This window comes from Salvelinus fontinalis, chromosome 31 (genome assembly GCF_029448725.1).
Source record: "Salvelinus fontinalis isolate EN_2023a chromosome 31, ASM2944872v1, whole genome shotgun sequence".
Classification (NCBI taxonomy): Eukaryota; Metazoa; Chordata; class Actinopteri; order Salmoniformes; family Salmonidae; genus Salvelinus; species Salvelinus fontinalis.
The window spans coordinates 49,212,441-49,234,433 of NC_074695.1; the positions used below are offsets into that span (position 1 = coordinate 49,212,441).

General features: G+C 44.4%; 1 protein-coding gene across 5 annotated transcripts in view; it reads left to right on the plus strand.

Annotated features, from left to right (window-relative positions):
* LOC129830456 (dedicator of cytokinesis protein 3-like) overlaps positions 1–21,993 on the plus strand; it is an 82,275-nt gene that overhangs the window by 43,426 nt on the left and 16,856 nt on the right. For 4 of the 5 annotated variants that reach the window (XM_055893032.1, XM_055893034.1, XM_055893037.1 and 1 more), the window contains exons 13-43: positions 923–1,011; positions 1,865–1,990; positions 5,867–5,991; positions 9,097–9,259; positions 9,395–9,501; positions 9,608–9,779; positions 9,908–10,005; positions 10,154–10,237; positions 10,402–10,502; positions 10,717–10,798; positions 11,032–11,202; positions 11,924–12,116; positions 12,352–12,479; positions 13,057–13,203; positions 13,326–13,424; positions 13,528–13,622; positions 13,795–13,870; positions 14,256–14,356; positions 14,501–14,559; positions 14,667–14,815; positions 14,990–15,075; positions 15,200–15,226; positions 15,358–15,453; positions 15,576–15,636; positions 17,555–17,648; positions 17,791–17,939; positions 18,282–18,368; positions 18,684–18,788; positions 18,882–19,023; positions 19,097–19,263; positions 19,386–19,472. In XM_055893032.1, the coding sequence (XP_055749007.1) occupies positions 923–1,011; positions 1,865–1,990; positions 5,867–5,991; positions 9,097–9,259; positions 9,395–9,501; positions 9,608–9,779; positions 9,908–10,005; positions 10,154–10,237; positions 10,402–10,502; positions 10,717–10,798; positions 11,032–11,202; positions 11,924–12,116; positions 12,352–12,479; positions 13,057–13,203; positions 13,326–13,424; positions 13,528–13,622; positions 13,795–13,870; positions 14,256–14,356; positions 14,501–14,559; positions 14,667–14,815; positions 14,990–15,075; positions 15,200–15,226; positions 15,358–15,453; positions 15,576–15,636; positions 17,555–17,648; positions 17,791–17,939; positions 18,282–18,368; positions 18,684–18,788; positions 18,882–19,023; positions 19,097–19,263; positions 19,386–19,472 (3,466 nt within the window). The remainder of the gene's footprint in view (positions 1–922; positions 1,012–1,864; positions 1,991–5,866; positions 5,992–9,096; positions 9,260–9,394; positions 9,502–9,607; positions 9,780–9,907; positions 10,006–10,153; positions 10,238–10,401; positions 10,503–10,716; positions 10,799–11,031; positions 11,203–11,923; positions 12,117–12,351; positions 12,480–13,056; positions 13,204–13,325; positions 13,425–13,527; positions 13,623–13,794; positions 13,871–14,255; positions 14,357–14,500; positions 14,560–14,666; positions 14,816–14,989; positions 15,076–15,199; positions 15,227–15,357; positions 15,454–15,575; positions 15,637–17,554; positions 17,649–17,790; positions 17,940–18,281; positions 18,369–18,683; positions 18,789–18,881; positions 19,024–19,096; positions 19,264–19,385; positions 19,473–21,993) is intronic. The other variant, XM_055893033.1, reaches the window with a different exon arrangement.

The window sequence follows — 21,993 nt, forward strand, 5'->3', positions numbered from 1 at the left end:
CTTAGGCTTGTGTGCGGCTGCTCGGCCACGGAAACCCATTTCATGAAGCTCCCAACGAACAGTTCTTGTTCTGAGGTGCTTCCAGAGGCAGTTTGAATCTCGGTAGTGTATGTTGCAACCGAGGACAGACAATTTTTACGCAATACGTGCTTCAGCACTAGGTGGTCCCGTTCTGTGAGCTTGTGTGGTCTACCACTTCGCGGTAGAGCCGTTATTGCTCCTAGACGTTTCCACTTCACATAACAGCACTTACATTTGACTGGGCAGCTCTACCAGGGCAGAAATTTTACGAACTGACTTGTTGGGAAGGTGGTGTCCTATGACGGTGCCACGTTGAAAGTCACTGACCTTTTCAGTACTACTGCCAATGTTTGTCTATGAATATTGCATGGCTGTGTGCTCAATTTTATACCCCTGTCAACAACGGGTGTGGCTGAAATAGCCGAATCCACTAATTTGAGGGGGTGTCCACATACTTTTGTATATATAGTGTATCTTGCCTTGAAAAGGCTTGATACCGTACACTAAAGACTATTTTTGTGATGATGATTATAATTAGCCCTTTGCACATGTCTCAGAAAAAGCAAGCAGAGTTGTGAGCACAGAGCTGCCTCCTAAACTGTCTGCTCCGATAAGGCTCCAGCATGTGCGTTTCCCCCCCATGCCTCTCCCAGGGGCCCTTGGGCCTCCTCTCCTAGTGGAGAGGAGAGAACTTGCTGTCACCTCAGCTTAGTGGCCTGTGAGTTTGTGGTAATATGCTGCTTGATAGCGTGTCCCCCAGCTGGTACCTTTTGTCCAGGAGGAAAACGCTTCTGGGACATGCTGTTCAGTTAGTCCCCCAGCAACCGTCCAAATCTCTCCATCTGTCCCCCTCTAATGCGTGTGTCGTTAATGCTTCGCTCCATCTTCTCTTTTTCTCCAGATGTAATAATGAGAACGAGTGGTTTCAGATCCACGAGAACATCATCCGCAAGTCCAGTACCAAGTACTCAGCTCCTAGCACCAACTATGGTACATATGATGACATCATTCAGGACTGTACATCTGTGGGGTCAGTTCCATTTCAATTCAGTCAATTCAGGAAGTAAAAATTGGAAATGAGTCATCCTCATCGAAGATAAATGGCAGTTTTCAATTCTTGAATTTAAATGACAATCTCCTAAATGGACTAAATTGAAATGGAATTCTAGGACGTTATGTTTGTTAAAGGGTGTGAATTACCAACTAAGAAAGAAGGTAAGGTGTAAAGAACATTTTAGACATGTGTTATGAGATGCATAACATCTTCTGTCCTCGAAGATTGAGTATTGATCACCATGACCGTGACAATCAGCATTCAGGTGAAGCGGAAGGAAAGGGCTGTTATTATTGATGTTTAACTGCGTATGTACAGGAGATGGAGGATATACTGTAATATCTGTGGTTAGATAAACAAAGGTACGTTTTAGTTTGACTGATAGAATGTCTGCACTACAAACATCTTTATGTCCCTCTGTGGTTTTTTTCTGCGTCTCTCACTGGTATATTTCTGCAGCATCATGTGAGTCACTGACTTCAGTCATCTTGTCTTGCTCCAAAACCCTGTTTTTCTATTCCTAATACCACCCAACCACTTTTTCTCTCTCCTATTCCTTGCTCTGACTCCCATCTCTCCATCCATGCTCCCGCCTCTACCTCCCCCGCTCTCTGATTAACGTCCCTTAAATACCCCTCTTTTCTTCCCTCACCCTCGCTCTCTCTTTCGTTCTCTCTCTTCTCTTTCTCTCCTTTTTCCTTCTCCTACCTCCCTCTATCGTCCTCTTCCTCTTTCCCCCCCTTTTGCTTGGTGCTCCCTCCTTCCCTCCCTCCCGCCTTCCCTCCCCAGGCCTCATCATCTCTCTACAGCTGCTGCGGGGGGAGCTGGATCAGATCAGGAGGGAAAACCAGGCTGTGTTCAGCAGGTCCCTGGGCATCATGCGCAAACTCGGCTTCTCTGATGTCATCATGCCAGGTGAAGGGTAGGGGGTAGGATGATAGAACCTGGCCTTGTTCAGCAGGGCCCTGGCCATTTACACACAAACTGGGCTTCCCTGGCGTCATTGTGCCAGGTCAGGGGTAGGGGATAGGGAGTAGGGCAGGGGTCATTAACTAGATTCAGTCATGGTGCGATTTGTTCTTGAGCGGATGATCAGGGGGCTGGAAAATATGAACAAATAATTTGAAGACTGCAAATTGTCCGCAAAAAGCCCAAACAGATATAATATTGGACTAAAACATAATCCCTTCAAAATTTGTATACGATCAATTTTATTTTGTTACTTAACTTTAACTCTGCATTGTTGTAAAATGACCCGTAAGCATTTCACTCTTAGTCTACACCTGTTGTCTACAAAGCATGTGATAAATAACTTTGATTTGATCACATACAGTTAAGTCGGAAGTTTACATACACTTAGGTTGGAGTCATTAAAACTCGTTTTTCAACCACTCCACAAATTTCTTGTTAACAAACTGTAGTTTTGGCAAGTCAGTTAAGATATTTACTTTGTGTATGACACAAGTCATTTTTCTAACAATTGTTAACAGACAGATTATTTCACTTATAATTCATTGTATCACAATTCTAGTGGGTCAGACGTTTACATACACGAAGTTGACTGTGCCTTTTAAACAGCTTGGAAAATTCCAGAAAATGTCATGGCTTTAGAAGCTAATTGATTTGCTAATTGACATCATTTGAGTCAATTGGAGGTGTACCTGTGGATGTATTTCAAGGCCTACCTTGAAACTCAGTGCCTCTTTGCTTGACATCATGGGAAAATCAAAAAATGTAGACCACCACAAGTCTGGTTCATCTTTGGGAGCAATTTCCAAACGCCTGAAGGTACCACGTTCATCTGTACAAACAATAGTACGCAAGTATAAACACCATGGGACAGCGCAGCCGTCATACCTCTCAGGAAGGAGACGCGTTCTGACTCCTAGAGATGAACGTACTGTGGTGCGAAAAGTGAAAATCAATCCCAGAACAACAGCAAAGGACCTTGTGAAGATGTTGGAGGAAACAGGTACAAAAGTATCTATATCCACAGTAAAACGAGTCCTATATCGACATGACCTGAAAGGCCGCTCAGCATGGAAGAAGCCACGGCTCCAAAACCGCCATAAAGACAGACTAAAGTTTGCAACTGAACATGGGGACGAAGACCGTACATTTTGGAGAAATGTCCTCTTGTCTGATGAAACAAAAATATATATTTTTGGCTATAATGACCATCGTTATGTTAGGAGAACAGAGGTTTGTAAGCCAAAGAACACCATCCCAACCGTGAAGCAAGCGGGTGGCAGCATCATGTTGTGGGGGTGCTTTGCTGCAGGAGGGACTGGTGCACTACACAAAATAGATACATCATGAGGAAGAACATTATGTGGATATATTGAAGAAACATCTCAAGACATCAGTCAGGAAGTTAAAGCTTCCAACTGGACAATGACCCAGAGAATACTTCCAAAGTTGTGGCAAAATGGCTTAAGGACAACAAATTCAAGGTATTGGAGTGTCCATCACAAAGCCCTGACCTCATCCTGTAGCAAATTTGTGGGCAGAACTGAAAAAGTGTGTGCAAGCAAGGAGGCCTACAAACCTGACTGTTACACCAGCTCTGTCAGGAGGAATGGGCCAAAATTCACCCAACTTATTGTGGGAAGCTTGTGGAAGGCTACCCGAAACGTTTGACCCAGGTTAAACAATTTAAAGGCAATGCCACCAAATACTAATTGAGTGTATGTAAACTTCTGACCCACTGGGAATGTGATGAAAGATATTAAAGCTGAAATAAATCATTCTCTCTACTCTCTACTATGACATTTTGCATTCTTAAAATAAAGTGGTGATCCTAACTGACCTATGACAGGGAATTTTTACTCAGAATAAATATCAGGAATTGTGAAAAACTGAGTTTAAATGTATTTGGCTAAAGTGTATATAAACTTCTGTCTTCAACTATATGCGCGGGAATACTTTGGAAAAGATTTCCAAAATTAAAATGACTTGGAGCTGATTTGCTGGTGTTTTTACAGTCTTTTATGTCAAAAAATAATTGTCCAATAGTAATGTTTTATGGGGGTTCAGAAAACTGGTAGGGAAGGCAAATAAAATCACCCACGGGCCAGTAGTTGGGGAACCCTGAGGTAGGGGATAGGGTGTTAGGGGGTAGGATGACAGAACCAGGTTTTCAGCAGGGCCATCACATGCAAACTGGGTATCCTTGAAATCATCTAGCCACAAAGTCAAAATTGGCTATATCATAAAAATGTATGAAAACAAAAATGTGCTTTTTGGTCTTAATTTACTGTTAGGGTTAGCAGTGTGGTTAAGGCTATGGTTAGATTTAAAATCACATTTTAAGATGATAGAAATAGTAGAAATAGGCGGGGTTTATGACTTTGTGGCTGTCGACCGGAGTAGCTGGTAGGGAGGGGTTCCAGAAACTATGCCTAGTGTTTCGTTCAAGGGAAGTGAATAATTAGGTGAGCGAACCAAATGATCAGAAGGACACCAGTTGGACCCCAGACACCAAAATGCTCACGACCAGATGTTTCACTTGAAATAAACACATTTCAGTTAGGTCTGTACTGGGGAGAATGTAGGCAGTTGTTCTATACTTCTGATAACATTTTGGTCAGAGGCTAAGACCATGACCATGTGTAAACAAATAACTGAGGTCTTCAAAGAATAAAGGAGTTAAAGGTAAGTTGTGTGTGCGCTTTTGTGAGATGTGTGCACTTCTCTCACATGTTTATTTCAACTTGTTTCATCATTCGGCATCCCTCTTCTAGGCCTCAATTGAGATTAATACTACAGTGCGCACACACACACACACACACACACACACACACACACACACACACACACACACACACACACACACACACACACACACACACACACACACACACACACACACACACACACACACACACACACACACACACACACACACACACACACACACACACACACACACACACACACACCACACACACACAGAGTACCAGTCAAAAGTTTGGACACACCAACTCATTCAAGAGCTTTTCTTTATATTTACTATTTTCTACGTCGTAGAATAATAGTAGTGAAGAAATAGTAATACATCAAAATAGATTTTATAACCATATTTTTTAACCGGTTGAGAGAATGCCAAGAGTGTGCAAAGCTGTCATCAAGGCAAAGGGTGGCTACTGAAGATCCTAAAATATATTTAGATTTGTTTAACACTTTTTTTGGTTACTCCACGATTCCACGTGTTATTTCATAGTTTCGATGTCGTCACTATTATTCTACAATGTAGAAAATAGTACAAATAAAGAAAAAACCTTGAATGAGTAGGTGTCCAAACCTTTGACTGGTACTGTAAATAACAGTAATCTGATTTTATAAATAACTGCAATATCTTCTTTCACTGTAGTCATTTATATATTTTCCATTAAGCACTGACCTCACAAGGGGTGCCGAGACAGTTATACGCTAGTGTGTACATTACAGCTCAGGAGGGCCATTCTTTTGTTGTCGACAAGAACAATAATGTTTGGTGTCATCGCTGCATCCTTATTCATAATGTTCACACTCATCTGTGCCACCCCAGGATCACATGGGGCTCAGGTAAATTATAGAGGAAGACAAAAACAGAGTATAATTAAAGGTAAACGAACAATTCCGCGCTCATGAAACTTCCATTCGCAGCAGACGGGGGACAGGCTTTGTACTAGGCTTGGAAGGCCTATTCCTCTGAACTGTAGTGACATTGTATCTGGGAAGACCCGAGAGAATAGTCTCAGACTGAACACTGAACACTAACATCATGGTTTGACTGTGTCCGTATCCTAGGTGACACTCGTAATGACCTGTACCTGACCCTGGAGCGTGGTGACTTTGAGAGGGGGGGCAAGAGTGTCCAGAAAAACATTGAGGTCACTGTCTATGTGCTTTACGCTGATGGGGACACACTCAAGGTAAGAGAGAACATTTCTGTTGGTTTGTCGTAATTTTTGGGGGATTTTTTATTTCAATAATTTGATAGACTATAACACCATTATACATCCGTTCATTTATTTATCCATCCATCTACAGATGTTGAATCTTTATTTGACCCATTTCGTGGCAGGAGGAAAATAGTCCTACAGCATGAGGAATTGATAATCTGAAGAAATATGTAGAATTGCTGCCAGGACGCAGCTGGAAGCAGTGTTTGTATACAATGCACTACCGTACCAACACTGTACCTTAGGGTTCAGACACACCAATAGTGTTTGCTGGTCAAGAGTACTTAGCACCTCTGAATGTAATTTGCGAACAGAGTGCACACTGAATTTACATGTGGAACCGCAAGAAAAATGGCGGTAGTCAGGCACCTACAGCGGGTGTTACCTAAAACCCAGCGCGCTGAACGACTGACAGGCAAAAGCTATATTCAAATTCTGTGCATGTGTGCGAGCCTTAACTGCAGGTCCACTGGGCGCCACTACAGCACATTTCATGTGGATTATAATAAATGGTCAAAAAGTGAGCTCCAAAAGTATTGGGACAGTGACACATTTTTTGTTGTTTTGGCTATGTACTCCAGCACTTTGGATTTGAAATGATACGACGACTGTTAAAGTGCTGACTGTCAGCTGAATTTTTAAAAATATTTTCATCCATATTGGGTGAATTGTTTTTGAAATTACATCACCTTTAATACATAGTCCAGCCATTTTAGGGGACCAAAAGTATTGGGACCAATTCACTTATGTGTATTAAAGTAGTACAAATGTAAGTATTTGGTCCCATATTCATAGCACACAACGACTACATCAAACTTGTGACTATACACATTTGTTGGATGCATGTTTCAGATTGTTTTGTGCCCAATATAAATAATTGGTAAATAATGTTTTGTGTCATTTTGGAGTCGCTTTTATTATAAATAAGAATAGAGTGTGTTTCTAAACACTTCTACATTCATGTGGATGCTATTATGATTACAGATAATCCTGAATGAACCATGAATAATAATGAATGAGAAAGTGAGACGCACAAATATCATACCCCCAATAAAAAAAATTGGGGGGGGGTATGATATTTGTGCGTCTAACTTTCTCACTCATTGTAAACTCAGGGAAAAAAAGAAACGTCCTCTCACTGTCAACTGCGTTTATTTTCAGCAAACTTAACGTGTAAATATTTGTATGAACATGACACGTTCCACAGACATGTGACTAACAGATTTTGAATAGTGTATCCCTGAACAAAGGGGGGGGGTCAAAATCAAAAGTAACAGTCAGTATCTGGTGTGGCCACCAACTGCATTAAGTACTGCAGTGCATCTCCTCCTCATGGACTGCACCAGATTTGTCTGTTCTTGCTGTGAGATGTTACCCCACTCTTCCACCAAGGCACCTGCAAGTTCCCGGACATTTCTGGGGGGAATGGCCCTAGCCCTCACCCTCTGATCCAACAGGTCGCAGACGTGCTCAATGGGATTGAGATCCGGGCTCTTCGCTGGCCATGGCAGAACACTGACATTCCTGTCTTGCAGGAAATCACACACAGAACGAGCAGAATGGCTGGTGGCATTGTCATGCTGGAGGGTCATGTCAGGATGAGCCTGCAGGAAGAGTTCCACATGAGGGAGGATGATGTCTTCCCTGTAACGCACAGCATTGAGATTGCCTGCAACGGCAACAAGCTCAGTCTGATGATGCTGTGACACACCGCCCTAGACCATGACAGACACTCCACCTCGATCCCGCTTCAGAGTACAGGCCTTGGTGTAACGCTCATTCCTTCGACGATAAACACGGATCCAACCATCACCCCTGTTGAGACAACCGCGACTCGTCAGTGAAGAGCACTTTTTGCCAGTCCTGTCTGGTCCAGCGACGGTGGGTTTGTGTCCATAGGTGATGTTGTTGCCGGTGATGTCTGATGAGGACATACCTTTCAAAAGGCCTACAAGGCCTCAGTCCAGCCTCTCTCAGCCTATTGCGGACAGTCTGAGCACTGATGGAGGGATTGTGCGTTCCTGGTGTAACTTGGGCAGTTGTTGTTGCCATCCTGTACCTGTCCCGCAGGTGTGATGTTCGGATGTACCGATCCTATGCAGGTGGTGTTACACGTGGCCTGCCACTGCGAGGACAATCAGCTGTCCATCCTGTCTCCCTGTAGCTCTGTCTTAGGCGTCTCACAGTACGAACATTGCAATTTATTGCCCTGGCCACATCTGCAGTCGTCATGCCTCCTTGCAGCATGCCTAAGGCACGTTCACGCAGATGAACAGGGACCCTGGGCATCTTTCTTTTGGTGTTTTTCAGAGTCAGTAGAAAGGCCTCTTTAGTGTCCTAAGTTTTCATAACTGTCACCTTAATTGCCTACCGTCTGTAAGCTGTTAGTGTCTGGGAAACAGTGTGCATGTTCATTCATTGTTTATGGTTCGTTGAACAAGCATGGAAAACAGTGTTTCAAACCATTACAATGAAGATCTGTGAAGTTATTTGGATCGAACGATCTTTGAAAGGCAGAGTCCTGAAAAAGGTTTGCTGAGGTTATAAACATTGGAGTCAACATGGGCCAGCATCCCTGTGGAAAGCTTTGGACACCTTGTAGAATCCATGCCCCAAAGATTTGAGAATGTTCTGAGGGCAAAAGGGGGTGCAACTCAATATTAGGAAGGTGTTCATAATGTTTTGTCCACTCAGGGTATACTGTAGATCTAAAATATCATGGGCTGTTTTTTTTTTAAGTCAGTCGCGCTCCATTCCATAGGCTGCCTCACTATTCTCAATTTCATATTTTCTTTACTGGTATCTGGTATTATAGGCCTATGTGTGATTCGTTTTGATAGGCTATAGTTTACGTGTAGTCTACTGTATGGCTGCATTTTGGATACACTTGACAGTCGGCACTGGTTTGAGTTTACTTGACTGCCCCTGGTGAGAAAGAGACCATATCTAAATCAGTGAACATACTGCATCTAAATCACAGGGCTCGTTTAAATTTGCTGATACGCAGGAACATTTGCCGCCACAAAATAGTGATCAAATTAAGAGTACTCTTCCTCTCTCTGTTCCCACCATCAGGACTGTATCAGTCTGGGTAGTGGGGAGCCCAACACAAGTGAGCACCGGTCCTTTGTCCTCTACCACAACAACAGCCCTCGCTGGAGTGAGATGATCAAACTACCCATCCCTATAGACCGCTTCAGAGGATCACACCTGCGCTTCGAGTTTAGACACTGCTCCAGTAGGTCAACAGCTCTAGACATGACTTACAAAATATTGCTGTTATGAACTTGATAGCAATACAGAATTGTGTATGGTATTGCCTATGCTGTGTAGATGGTATAAACTATTCGGTAATGCCTTTGTGTCTCCTCAGCTAAAGACAAAGGGGAGAAGAAGCTGTTTGGTTTTGCCTTCACTCCTCTGATGAGGGAGGATGGGACCACGCTATCAGACGAGAGCCATGAGCTCTATGTCTATAAGGTGGGGCCACACAGACATGCACCAATGCTTGTATATGGCAGCTATTCCACATTATTCTCTGTCGTTTCTATCTAACACATGTCTATGTTGTGCCTCTGTTTCCCAGTGTGATGAGAATGCCACGTTCAGTAACCAGGGCCTGTACCTGAGCATGCCCTGCTGTAAGGAGGACTTCAACAGCTGCCCCAACCTGCCCTCTACCCTGCCCTTCCAGAGGAACCCCAAGGAGACCTTCTGGGTCTCCACACAGCTGTGCTCCACCAAGCTCACCCAGAACGGTACGGCCAACACTGTGCATCTCACCACACTCACACAGCGCTGTAACAGAGCTTTGACTGTCCTAGCCTCCGTCTTTAGTCAGAGCTTTACATCTATTTCTGTTTATTCTATTCTTCTCTGTTTCCAGTGGACCTCCTGGCCCTACTGAACTGGAAAGCCCACACTGACAGGGTGTTGGACATCCTGGGCAGACTACGCCACATCAACGGAGAGGAGATTGTCAAGGCAACACTCAACACTCTTTTCAATCAATACATACATCTAGGAAAACGCCGTCTTGACTGTTTGGCCAAACACTAACAGATCTGTGACTAGACATGTTTTTGGGGAACTATGATGATGAAATGATTGAGCTGGCTCCTCTCTCCTGCAGTTCCTACGAGATGTCCTGGATACACTGTTTTGTCTCCTGGATGACAACACCGATAAATACGGACCGCTGGTTTTCCAGTCATTGGTAGGTCAAAGATGGAGAGATGGAGAGATCATTCAATGTAATGGAATATAGTGTATGTGTTACTACATGTGTGCATGTGTGTAACTACATCATAGTCTCATTTTCTCAATTATGGCTAAAAACCTATCTTTTGTTTTCCTCTCTGTCTATCTTTTTGCCCTTAGGTGTTTATCATCAACCTTCTCAGGGACAGTCGTTTCTACCACTTCCGGCCTGTCATGGAGGCCTACATACAGAACCACTTTGCAGGAGCTCTGGCCTACAAGTAATGTGCCACGTATACCATTTAAACTGCTTCTATTGGTTGAGAGGTCTTGATGTCAGTATCGTGTTCCTGAGTTGGATGCCATAGCAGTTTTTTGTTTTGCTCATAACGTATTACACAAGATTTGTCTTGCTCTCTGCAATAATACAGAATTACAGTATGATGCTAATGTGCATTTTCTTTGTCTTACACATTTTACTCTGTGTTTTTGTAGAGAGCTAATCCGCTGTCTGAAATGGTACATGGACCGTTCTGCTGAGGTTGTCAGACAGGACCACATCCAAGAGGCCATGAAGGTAAAGCTCACATCAGGACATGAGAGGAGGTCTGGACAAACAGAGTGAACCTTCACACCGTTAGACACTCCCAACATGCTTTTCTTTACCAAACATGCAACGTTTCGACGTCACGCCTATCGATGCAAGGAAATAGGACATGACATAACGTGACACAACAGAACGCATAATATAAATGAAATGGTATCTTACAGGTGATTGTATGTTGTTTCCGTCCTCTGTCCACCCTGCAGGCTCTGGAGTACCTGTTTAAGTTCATCGTCCAGTCTCGGATCCTGTACTCGCGGGCGACCTGTGGTATGGAGGAGGACCAGTTCAGAGCCAGCATCCAGGAGCTCTTCCAGTCCATCCGCTTTGTGTTGAGTCTGGACAGCCGCAGCTCTGAGACCCTCGTCTTCACACAGGTCAGAACATCAAAACGTCATGTCTGTCTTGTATATAATGTAGCTTGTCTTTCTGCCAGAAGGCTGAAGTGTTATAGTTCTTGACCTTGGGTATTGTCCTCCTCTTCTACATAGAAGACCAGTCAAAATGCACTGATTTGTCTATCTGTTGCTTGCATGTAATGCATTTGTCATTTGTATAATTTAATGTTTTGCTCTGATTCCTCCTTTTACTGTTGTCCCATCCTTGGCTTGCTCTTGGACAGTTTAGGGGTGTGATCAACTGCATGCCTTTCTATGGTAGTCATGCTCCAGGGGTCTCTCCTGTCTCAGTAAGTCACAGTGCCACCTTGTGTTGGTGACCCAGTGCAGCAGTTGCTCTCTGTCAGCTTGTAAACCTCCCTCAATCAAGACATGCGTCACACTGCCAGGTCCATACTCGCGAACTCTTGCTTAAACCGGAGGTTTGGACCTCTTGTTTAAAACGGCTACCTCCGGTTTAAGCAAGAGTTTGCGAGTATGGACCCGCCTTGTTTATGTTTCTTCTCTTTATAGGACATTTTAAGATTTAAGTCTCTTTACGCGCCCTGTATGGATGTTACTATAACTACCTTACCGATGGCGTAGTGTCATTTATAGAATGGAGGAATACGAATGATCTAAAGGCCTGCTCCTCTCTCTCTGCCCTTCTCTCTTTGTCTCTCTATCTCCCTCCCTTCTCTCTTCTACTTGACCCTGTCAGGCGGCGTTGTTGAACAGTTTCCCAGACATTTTTGATGAGCTGCTGCAGATGTTCACAGTGCAGGAGGTGGCTGAGTACGTCCGAGGCACGTTAGGGAGCATGCCCAGTACGGTGGACATTGGCCAGTCTATGGATGTGGTCAAACTGCAGTCCATCGCCCGCACCGTCGAGAGCAGGCTCTTCTTCTTCCCTGGTAAGACTACAGGACAACATAACTTACACAAAATGAGTCTGTGAACACTTTGATGCTCCCAAAGTGGGAATTTAATAGGTGGTGTAACTGGGTCTTTGTCAGGACAAAAAATCTAAAAGTCAAGCTGGTTGAATATCTTTATACATTTGATCCTTCACTTTCTCCCCATCTCACTCGCTCTCCATACCCCCTCCCACTCTCTCCCCCTCTCCTTCCTTCTCTCTCCCCCTCTCAGAGTCTCGTAGTATCTTGCTGCCGGTGGTCCTGCATCACATCCACCTGCACCTGCGCCAGCAGAGGGAGCTGCTGATCTGCTCAGGAATCCTCACCAGCATCTTCTCCATCATCAAGACCAGCTCTATGGTACATCACATCACCACTGAATCTACTGTAGCTGTAAGGGTTGGAAGAATATGCCCTTAACTACAGATCAAGGATCAGATTACACTACCCCCAGGCCTAATCATAATCATTAGGGGGTTTAAATTATATCTGACCCTGTATCAGTGGTTAGCGGCTACTTTTCTGTACCTTAACTGGTTACTAGTACATCTGCTGTACCTAGTAATCCTAGCTAAACATTTTTTCACATTTCCTGTTTCAAATGGAATTATATATGAGAAGACTGAGTAGTTGGTCAAATGTTATACACTGCCAAGGCTTGTTAAGGCAAGCATAACACCATGTCATTGTTTAGACATTATTATGTAGGGCACTTCATGTTGAGGGATGATTTTATCTTTTAAATGGTCTGTCAAGCAGCTTATGCAAATACATTAATTAAATTCCCTGTCTCGCTTCTTCTCTACCTCTACCACTGCTCATCGCTCCCCCTATTTTGTCTCCCCTTCTATCTCGGTCTTCACCTGTCTCCTCCATGACTTCTCTCCTTCTCTCTGTTTCTCTCTCCCTCTCTGTTTCTCTCTCCCTCTATTCCTAGGAGTCTTCTGTGCAGGAGGAGGTAGAGATGATGGTGGAGAGCCTGTTGGATGTTCTGCTCCAGACTCTGTTGTCCATCATGTCCAAGTCTCAGTCTCTGGAGACAGCTAGGGGGCAGCGCTGTCCCCAGTGCACCGCCGAGATCACGGTCAGCGATTCTCCTCTCCTGCACTGTCTGGCTGGGTCTTTATTCACTACATGGAACAGATACCGTATATATTTTGTAATGCGTGTAACCTCTCTAATATGGGTGGGTCTCTGCCTATCCAGGGGGAGTATGTGTCCACTCTGCTGTCTCTACTCAGACAGATGACAGAGATCCACTTCCACCACCTGCTCAACAACTTCCACAGCAAAGAGGAACTCAAGGCGAGTGCTGCTGTGTCAGTCTGTCTGACAGAGAAACTTGGGGGTGAGCTATAATATGTAGATGATCATGTACCCAACACCAGCTAATTCATTTGTCTTCCAGGAGTTCCTGTTGAAGATCTTCTGCGTGTTCCGGAACCTGATGAAGCTCACCATCTTCCCCCGAGACTGGAGTGTCATGAGGCTACTGACCAGTCAGTAAGTCTGACTCAGATGACCTATAACACTGCCTTCATATTGCCTCCTATATGAGATAAGGGAACCTATCCAACCATGAGATGACACTCTCCTGACTCTGATCGCATGTGACATTAGTGTAGCTGTTGCATCATCTATTTTTATCATAACGTTTTGCTGTCTCCTTCTGCAGTGTCATCGTGGCGACAACACAGTACCTGTCTCCGGCGTTACACAAGAACTTCTCAGAGGCGGATTTTGACTTCAAGGTGTGCCTCTGTAGAGAGACGAGAAGTGTCATGTTGAACAAGAGCAGTAAGCAAGTAAACGAGAGCCTTTAATATCCCGGAGAAGTCAACCCCGAACCTGCTGTTCTATCCGTGTCTTTCTCTGTTTACGAAGGACTGTCTTTTATCTCTGTACATGGTTTCCTAACTACAGTATGTTGTTATTCTCTGATCTGTCTCCAGTCCAATGTGGCTGATTTTGTCCAACCTGGATTTATGCCTAGAGGGGAACTACGGAAATGCAAAACCTGATGCAAAAATGCAAAACCTGAACTAAGGGGCCAATAAAAAGGTGTATACAGTAGATAGAACTTTATTGGAATCAAAATACGGGTTGATGTTTGTGTGTGTGTGTTCTCTGTACCAGGTGTGGAATTCCTTCTTCAGCCTGACGGTCCTGTACATCAACCAGCCCAGTCTGCAGTTGGAGCCCCTGACCCAGTCCAAGAGGAAGAAAGTCCTGGACAAGTAAGGACCGCTGTTCAATGTCCATCAATTATCTCCTGAAACACTCAGGAAATATATAGTTTAAAGACATTTCACACATCTACCTACGTGTGGTCACTCAGTAGCTAGTATTCTCTACATTCTCCCCATGTACCTTCTCTGCAGGTATGGAGATATGAGGGTGATGATGGCCTATGAGCTCTTCAGCATGTGGCAGAAGCTTGGTAAGATAACACTACATTCATATACAACTGTCCTGTTGTTCTAGCCTTCAAGGATAATGTCATGTGTGTTTATAACATCTGTATTGTGCCCTCTCTGTGTGCTCCAGGTGAGAATAAGCCCCACTTTATCCCTGGAATGATGGGTCCGTTCCTGGGAGTGACGCTGGTGCCTCAGAGCGAAGTCCGGAATATCATGATCCCCATCTTCCATGACATGATGGACTGGGAGCAGAGGAAGAACGGCAACTTTAAGCTGGTCAGTACTGTCCCCTGCTGCGTGACACCACTCATCCTTTGTAGGCTTTGTATTACTACAGGTTATCACCCAATATCATAACTATGTTATGGATCTATGATTTTACTGCTATACGTGTCTAGGAAAATGTTGTGGTCATTGATTGCTTGACACACTAACCTCTGTGTTGTGTAGGTGGAAGCAGAGTTGATGGACAAGCTGGAGAGTATGGTGGCTGATGGGAAAGGGGACGGCAATCACAGAGAGCTCTTTGGCCTGCTGTAAGCACCAACAAACCTCAGTCTTCTATTCATACTCAATGCCAAATTGTTACTTGGGTGTGCTGTACTACTGTCGTTTTCTATGCTTCTGACTTCTCTTGTGTCTTTCTGCGGTGTCATTCAGGACCCAGTTGTTTGGGCCTTACCCCAGGTAAGTTATCTAACAGCCCAAGCCTTAGCTCTACCACTATCATGGTCCTTTCAAACATATCAGTACTTACAGTTCCATGTCCAATGTTACTGTGCACCAGTAACATAGAGCTTGTCTGTCTCTGTCTTTAGCCTCCTGGAAAAAATTGAGCAGGAAACATGGAGAGAGACAGGCATTTCGTTTGTCACCTCCGTCACGAGACTGATGGAGCGCTTGCTCGACTACAGGTATTGTTACTACTGATTGATTGGATCACAGATCATAAACAACATGTTAATATCCTAACATTGACTATTGATCAAGGGATGTACTGTAGAGATGGGACATTACAAACCTGCTCTGCTTTTAGGGACTGTATGAAAGGAGATGAGATGGAAAACAAGAAAATAGGTGGTTCTTCCAACCTCATGGTGAGGCATTTTATATTTATAGCCCTTCTTACATCAGCTGATATCTCAAAGTGTTGTACAGAAACCCAGCCTAAAACCCCAAACAGCAAGCAATGCAGGTGTAGAATCACGGTGGCTAGGAAAAACTCCCTAAAAGGCCAAAACCTAGGAAGAAACCTAGAGAGGAACCAGGCTATGAGGGGTGGCCAGTCCTCTTTTCGCTGTGCCGGGTGGAGATCATAACAGAACATGGCCAAGATGTTAAAATGTTCATAGATGACCAGCAGGGTTAAATAATAATAATCACAGTGGTTGTCGAGGGTGCAACAGGTCAGCAGCTCAGAAGTAAATGTAAGTTGGCTTTTCATAGCCGATCATTAAGAGTATCTCTACCGCTCCTGCTGTCTCTAGAGAGTTGAAAACAGCAGGTCTGGGACAAGTAGCACGTCCGGTGAACAAGTCAATGTTTCATTAGCCGCATGCAGAACAGTTGAAACTGGAGCAGCAGCACGGCCAGGTGGACTGGGGACAGCAAGGAGTCATCATGCCAGGTAGTCCTGAGGCATGGTCCTAGGGCTCAGGTCCTCCGAGAGAGAGAAAGAAAGAGAGAAAGAGAGAATTAGAGAGAGCATACTTAAATTCACACAGGACACCGGATAAGACAGGAGAAGTACTCCAGATATAACAAACTGACCCTAGCCCCCCGACACATTAAATACTGGAGGCTGAGACAGGAGGGTTCAGGAGACACTGTGGCCCCATCTGATGATACCCCCGGACAGGGCCAAACAGGAAGGATATAACCCCACCCACTTTGCCAAAGCACAGCCCCCACACCACTAGAGGGATATCTTCAACCACCAACTTACCATCCTGAGACAAGGCCGAGTATAGCCCACAAAGATCTCCTCCACGGCACAACCCAAGGGGGGGCGCCAACCCAGACAGGAAGATCACGTCAGTGACTCAACCCACTCAAGTGACGCACCCCTCCCAGGGACGGCATGAAAGAGCACCAGTAAGCCAGTGACTCAGCCCCTGTAATAGGGTTAGAGGCAGAGAATCCCAGTGGAGAGAGGGGAACCGGCCAGGCAGAGACAGCAAGGGCGGTTCGTTGCTCCAGAGCCTTTCCGTTCACCTTCACACTCCTGGGCCAGACTACACTCAATCATATGACCCACTGAAGAGATGAGTCTTCAGTAAAGACTTAAACGATGAGACCGAGTCTGCGTTTCTCACATGGGTAGGCAGACCAATCCATAAAAATGGAGATCCTATAGGAGAAAGCCCTGCCTCCAGCTGTTTGCTTAGAAATTCTAGGGACAATTAGGAGGCCTGCGTCTTGTGACCGTAGCGTACGTGTAGGTATGTACGGCAGGACCAAATCGGAAAGATGGGTAGGAGCAAGCCCATGTAATGCTTTGTAGGTTAGCAGTAAAACCTTGAAATCAGCCCTTGCCTTAACAGGAAGCCAGTGTAGGGAGGCTAGCACTGGAGTAATATGATAATTTTTTTTGGTTCTAGTCAGGATTCTAGCAGCCGTATTTAGCACTAACTGAAGTTTATTTAGTGCTTTATCCGGGTAGCCGGAAAGTAGAGCATTGCAGTAGTCTAACCTAGAAGTAACAAAAGCATGGATACATTTTTCTGCATCATTTTTGGACAGAAAGTTTCTGATTTTTGCAATGTTACATAGATGGAAAAAAGCTGTCCTTAACAGTCTTGATATGTTCGTCAAAAGAGAGATCAGGGTCCAGAGTAGCGCCGAGTCCTTCACAGTTTTATTTGAGACGACTTTACAACCATCAAGATTAATTGTCAGATTTTTTGTCAGATTTTAACCTTTACTGTACCTCATTTAGGCCAGATAATAATACCCGTGTGTGCTACAGTATATCCATGTAGTGGTGTGTTGCTTCAATTTATCTGTCCTCCCCAGAACTTCTACAAGTCGGAGATCAACAAGGAGGACATGTACATCCGCTACATCCACAAGCTGTGTGACCTGCACCTGCATGCAGAGGACTACACAGGTAACTGGTTGGGATGTATATAACACGTTCAATGTGCTCACACTGTATAGTATTAGAACCCTGTGACAGCCAGGACTACCATGTAAAGTCAATGATGGTTAATCATGGTGACCTTTGACCTCGGTGTCCTCCCCACCACCAGAGGCAGCATTTACCTTGCTGCTGTACTGGGAGCTGCTGCACTGGGAGGACCGACCCCTCAGAGAGTTCCTCCACTATCCCACACAGAGCGAGTGGCAACGCAAAGAGGGCCTCAGCCGCAAAGTGCTCCACTACTTTAACAAGGGAAAGGCAAGCCAAGCTAAATCAAGTCAAGCTAAGTTAAACAACATGGGGAATGCAAGTCGGGCTATGTCCAGTCACTTTGGGTAGTGTTTCATGTGAGATACTCAAATCAAACATATTATTTTACATAAGTCCCACACGGGTCTACTTAGAAACATCTCAAGTCAGAATCTCAAGTCGAAACACTTCTCTATGTTCATGATGTCGTTGATGGCTGTTTCATTCTGGAAATCCAACATTTTCCCCCTTCAAATCCTCCTGAGAATGATGTTCCATAGACAGGATATTGTAAACATGTATTGAGACATTCCATATGTGTGAGATCTCGGTCTCTTTATCTCTTTCCAGTGTTGGGAATATGGAATATCACTCTGCCGGGAACTGGCTTTCCAGTATGAAACCTTGTATGACTACCAGAGCCTGAGCTGGATACGGGTGAGTCTGTCTGACAACCCAGCACTGTATGCCTCCTCGCTCTTTCTCTCTCTCTCTCTCGCTCTCTCACAGCCATGACTTTATCCCCCAGTGACTACTCATCGTCACGAAGATGGAAAGTAAGTAGAAAGGAATGGAATTGAATATACATTCTTGTCCTCACAATGTGGACATTTATTCACATTGCAATAGACTGACGAAATACCAAAAACATTATGGCCCCTATGATCAAGGGAACCTCATTTGATGTGAGTTGCTGATTAAAAGCTCAAGATGCTCTCTTAGAGTTGAATCAAGTATTTTTGTATTTTACAGAAAATGGAGGCTGCGTACTATGACAACATCATAGAACAGCAGAGGATTGAACCAGAGTTCTTTAGGATGGGCTTCTATGGCAGGAAGTTTCCTTTTTTCCTCCGGGTGAGATGAACACACACACACACATGATCTTTTATCTAAATGATATTGAATTGGTTTTACGTATCCATTGGATGACAACCCTTCTCTCTCCAGAATAAGGAGTTTGTGTGCCGGGGTTATAACTATGAACGACTGGAGGACTTTCAGCAAAGGATGCTGGGAGAATTCCCACATGCCATTGCCATGCAGCACCCCAACCAACCAGATGACGCCCTCCTACAAAGTGATGTTCAGTGTATCCTAACCATGGTCAATGTGTTGTCTGTCAACTCAACTGTCAGTATATTTGGCTTAACGCCTGGCCTCAGACCTGCAGATCTATGCGGTTACCCCAGTGTCAGACATCACTGACGTGCCTCAGCTGGAGCGCGTACCCGAGAGGATCAAGAGCTTCTACCGCATTAACAATGTCACTCGCTTTCACTATGACAGACCCTTCCACAAGGGACCCAAGGACAGGGAGAATGAGTTCAGGGTATGTGTGTGTGGAAGGAATTAGACTAGAATGTAACTGAAATTGTCTGTTGATACAAGCTGTGTATAATTACTATACCTTGTGTCAAAAGGTGACTCAGTGTTTTGTGTGTGTGTTTTCAGAGCCTGTGGATCGAGAGAACCATCCTGATTCTGTCTCGTCCTCTCCCTGGCATCTCCCGCTGGGCTGAGGTGGAGAGGAGAGAACTGGTGAGGAGTACTGGCATCATAAACTGGCATCTCACACTGTGACACCAGACGCCTCTGGCAGATGATACAAGCGAGTGCGTAATTTGTGTCGAATCAAAATTGAAGTTTATTGGTCGCGTACACCAGTGGAGGCTGGTGACTTTTAAAAAAAACTGAGGAGGATGGGAGACCCACGGCATAGGAGCGGACCGCACGGAGTCAACAAAGTGTGTTTAAAAAATCGTCAAAGACTAATTATTTTTAACTAAAGCATTTAATAAAGTAATTTATAGTACAATATTATGGGGAATGGGAATGAGAGGGTTACTTATAGTGTTGGGAAGGGATCAGAGCAGTGATTGAATGAGGGTATGAGGCATGAGTTGAGGTGTTCAGAGGGTTGACCAGTGCAGAACATGGGTTGAGATGTTCATAGGCTTCAGTGCAGGACAGGCTCATCATGGATGGATGGTGTTGAAGAAGAGATCAACTCTTCCACTGAGGGCAGGACAGGACTTGACTGGGAAGACAAAAAACAATAACACGACACACTACACAATCAGACGATAGAGCTAAGAATGAGTTAGTCCAAGCAAGGAGTAAAATCATTGACATGTGTAATAATGTGATAGTGTTTGTGTACAGTGATGAGAGACGATTGTCAGGTTTGCTCACAATGCTTGGAGAGGAAACAATGAATGTGTCAGTGGATGAATCAAGCCCTGGTCATCCACATACCTGACGATAACTGACAACTGCGAGCAAACTGTGGTAATTTTTTCCCACTGGGGCCTGGAGTTTTTCCTTATCTGGTAATACGTATGTCCCACATGGGTCTACTTAGAAACGTCTCAAGTCAGAATCGACATATACTTAGCATTACTTTCTTTGCTTTCTCCCTGGCATATTACGTCATTTATGCAGCAGCATACAATACATTTTTACACTCACTGTTGTGCTGTGCTCATTTGAACAGGAAGGTGACGCGGTGGTCGTGGTGGGCAAATTTTGTCAGGAAACTTTCATGAAAGTCTGGCATTCTCTGGATTTCTGGTTCTTTCAAGACAACTAGGAACTCCCCCAAAATGTAAAAAGATTTTATCATAACGTCAGTGATCTTCAGGTCAGAGCTATAGAAAGAGGCCCAAGTTCCCGACTTGGAATTCCGAGTTGGACGTATTTTCTCAGTCGGAGCTTGTATTTTTCAGAGACCCAGTTGTGGCAGAAGTCATGCTGGATTGACAGCATGGCCTACGTATTCAACCTTTTCTGGCACATGGTGTTGCGTGTGAATGTTTATCCTTTTAAGCTTGGAAAAGAGACCCTCAAACCCAGACTTGGACCACACACACTCTTCACCAAATAGCAGGCAGGGAAGCAAAATAGTGATTGCTTTGCAACGCCTGCAGTTAGCCGCTGATCCCTTCCAAACCACTCATTGTGTAATTTGCGATTTCCAACTTGTTGTGTAATGTTCATGTCCAATGGCCGATGAGCACCGATATGTTTTATCTATAATTTGATTGAAAAGGATTTGCCAGTACATTGTAGATGTGATTCATGATGATGACTGCTTGTCTAGCTTGCTAGCTAAGATTTTGAAAGTATGATGTTGACATGATCTGTCCAATCAAAGCTACGGTAGATATAATATGATTTCACGTCATTTTATCTGTGGCTAATGACCTTTCTTGGATGGGCACTTCTAATGAAACTCTATGGCAACACCCAAGGGGGCTTGAACTTTCTAGCTCTCCCTGTAGATTTTGCGGTGACGTAGTGTCACCATGAGTGACAGAACGCTGAGCCAATCATGCCGCAACTAGAGAAGATTACCAACCCCTCTCTGTATTTTACGCTGGCTGCCCCTCCACCACAGAGAGCACGGAGCTAAGCTGAAACACCAACATTTTGGAGCTGCCTTACTCAAGAAAGCAAAAAAGAGACCATGTTTGTATGCAGATTTATTAACTCAGTCAATTTTGTTTGCAATCCGATATGTAACATGTATTAATGTCGAAATAACATGCAAAAAAGTATTATTAGAATATTTTTTTAGCTGAACAGGTGGGGCTCAAACAATTGGGCCACTGAGATGCAGTGCTTTACTATTAATGGATGATGCAATGGAAGCAATCAAATCATTCTGAATTGATTTTGACATCCCGGAGAAGACAGTAGAAACTTCCATATGCTCAGCAAGTAAAGCATCATAACTTGGGCTTCCCGAGTGGCAAGCGGTCTAAGGCACTGCTTCTCAGTGCTAGAGGTTTCACTATTGATCTGGGTTCGATCCCGGGCTGTATCACAACCGGCCATGATCAGGAGTCCCATAGGACTGCGCACAATTGGCCCAGCTTCGCCCGGGTTAGGCGAGGGTTTGGCCGGGGGGGCTTTACAAGTAGGCCGTCATTGTAAATCAGAATTTGTTCTTAACTGACTTGACTAATTAAATAAGGTGAAATAAATAAAAAATGACCTCTGCAAGCTCCTTATAGTTCAGTTAGCTGAACGTTCCTTCCCATCGTGCCCCTAAGTAAAA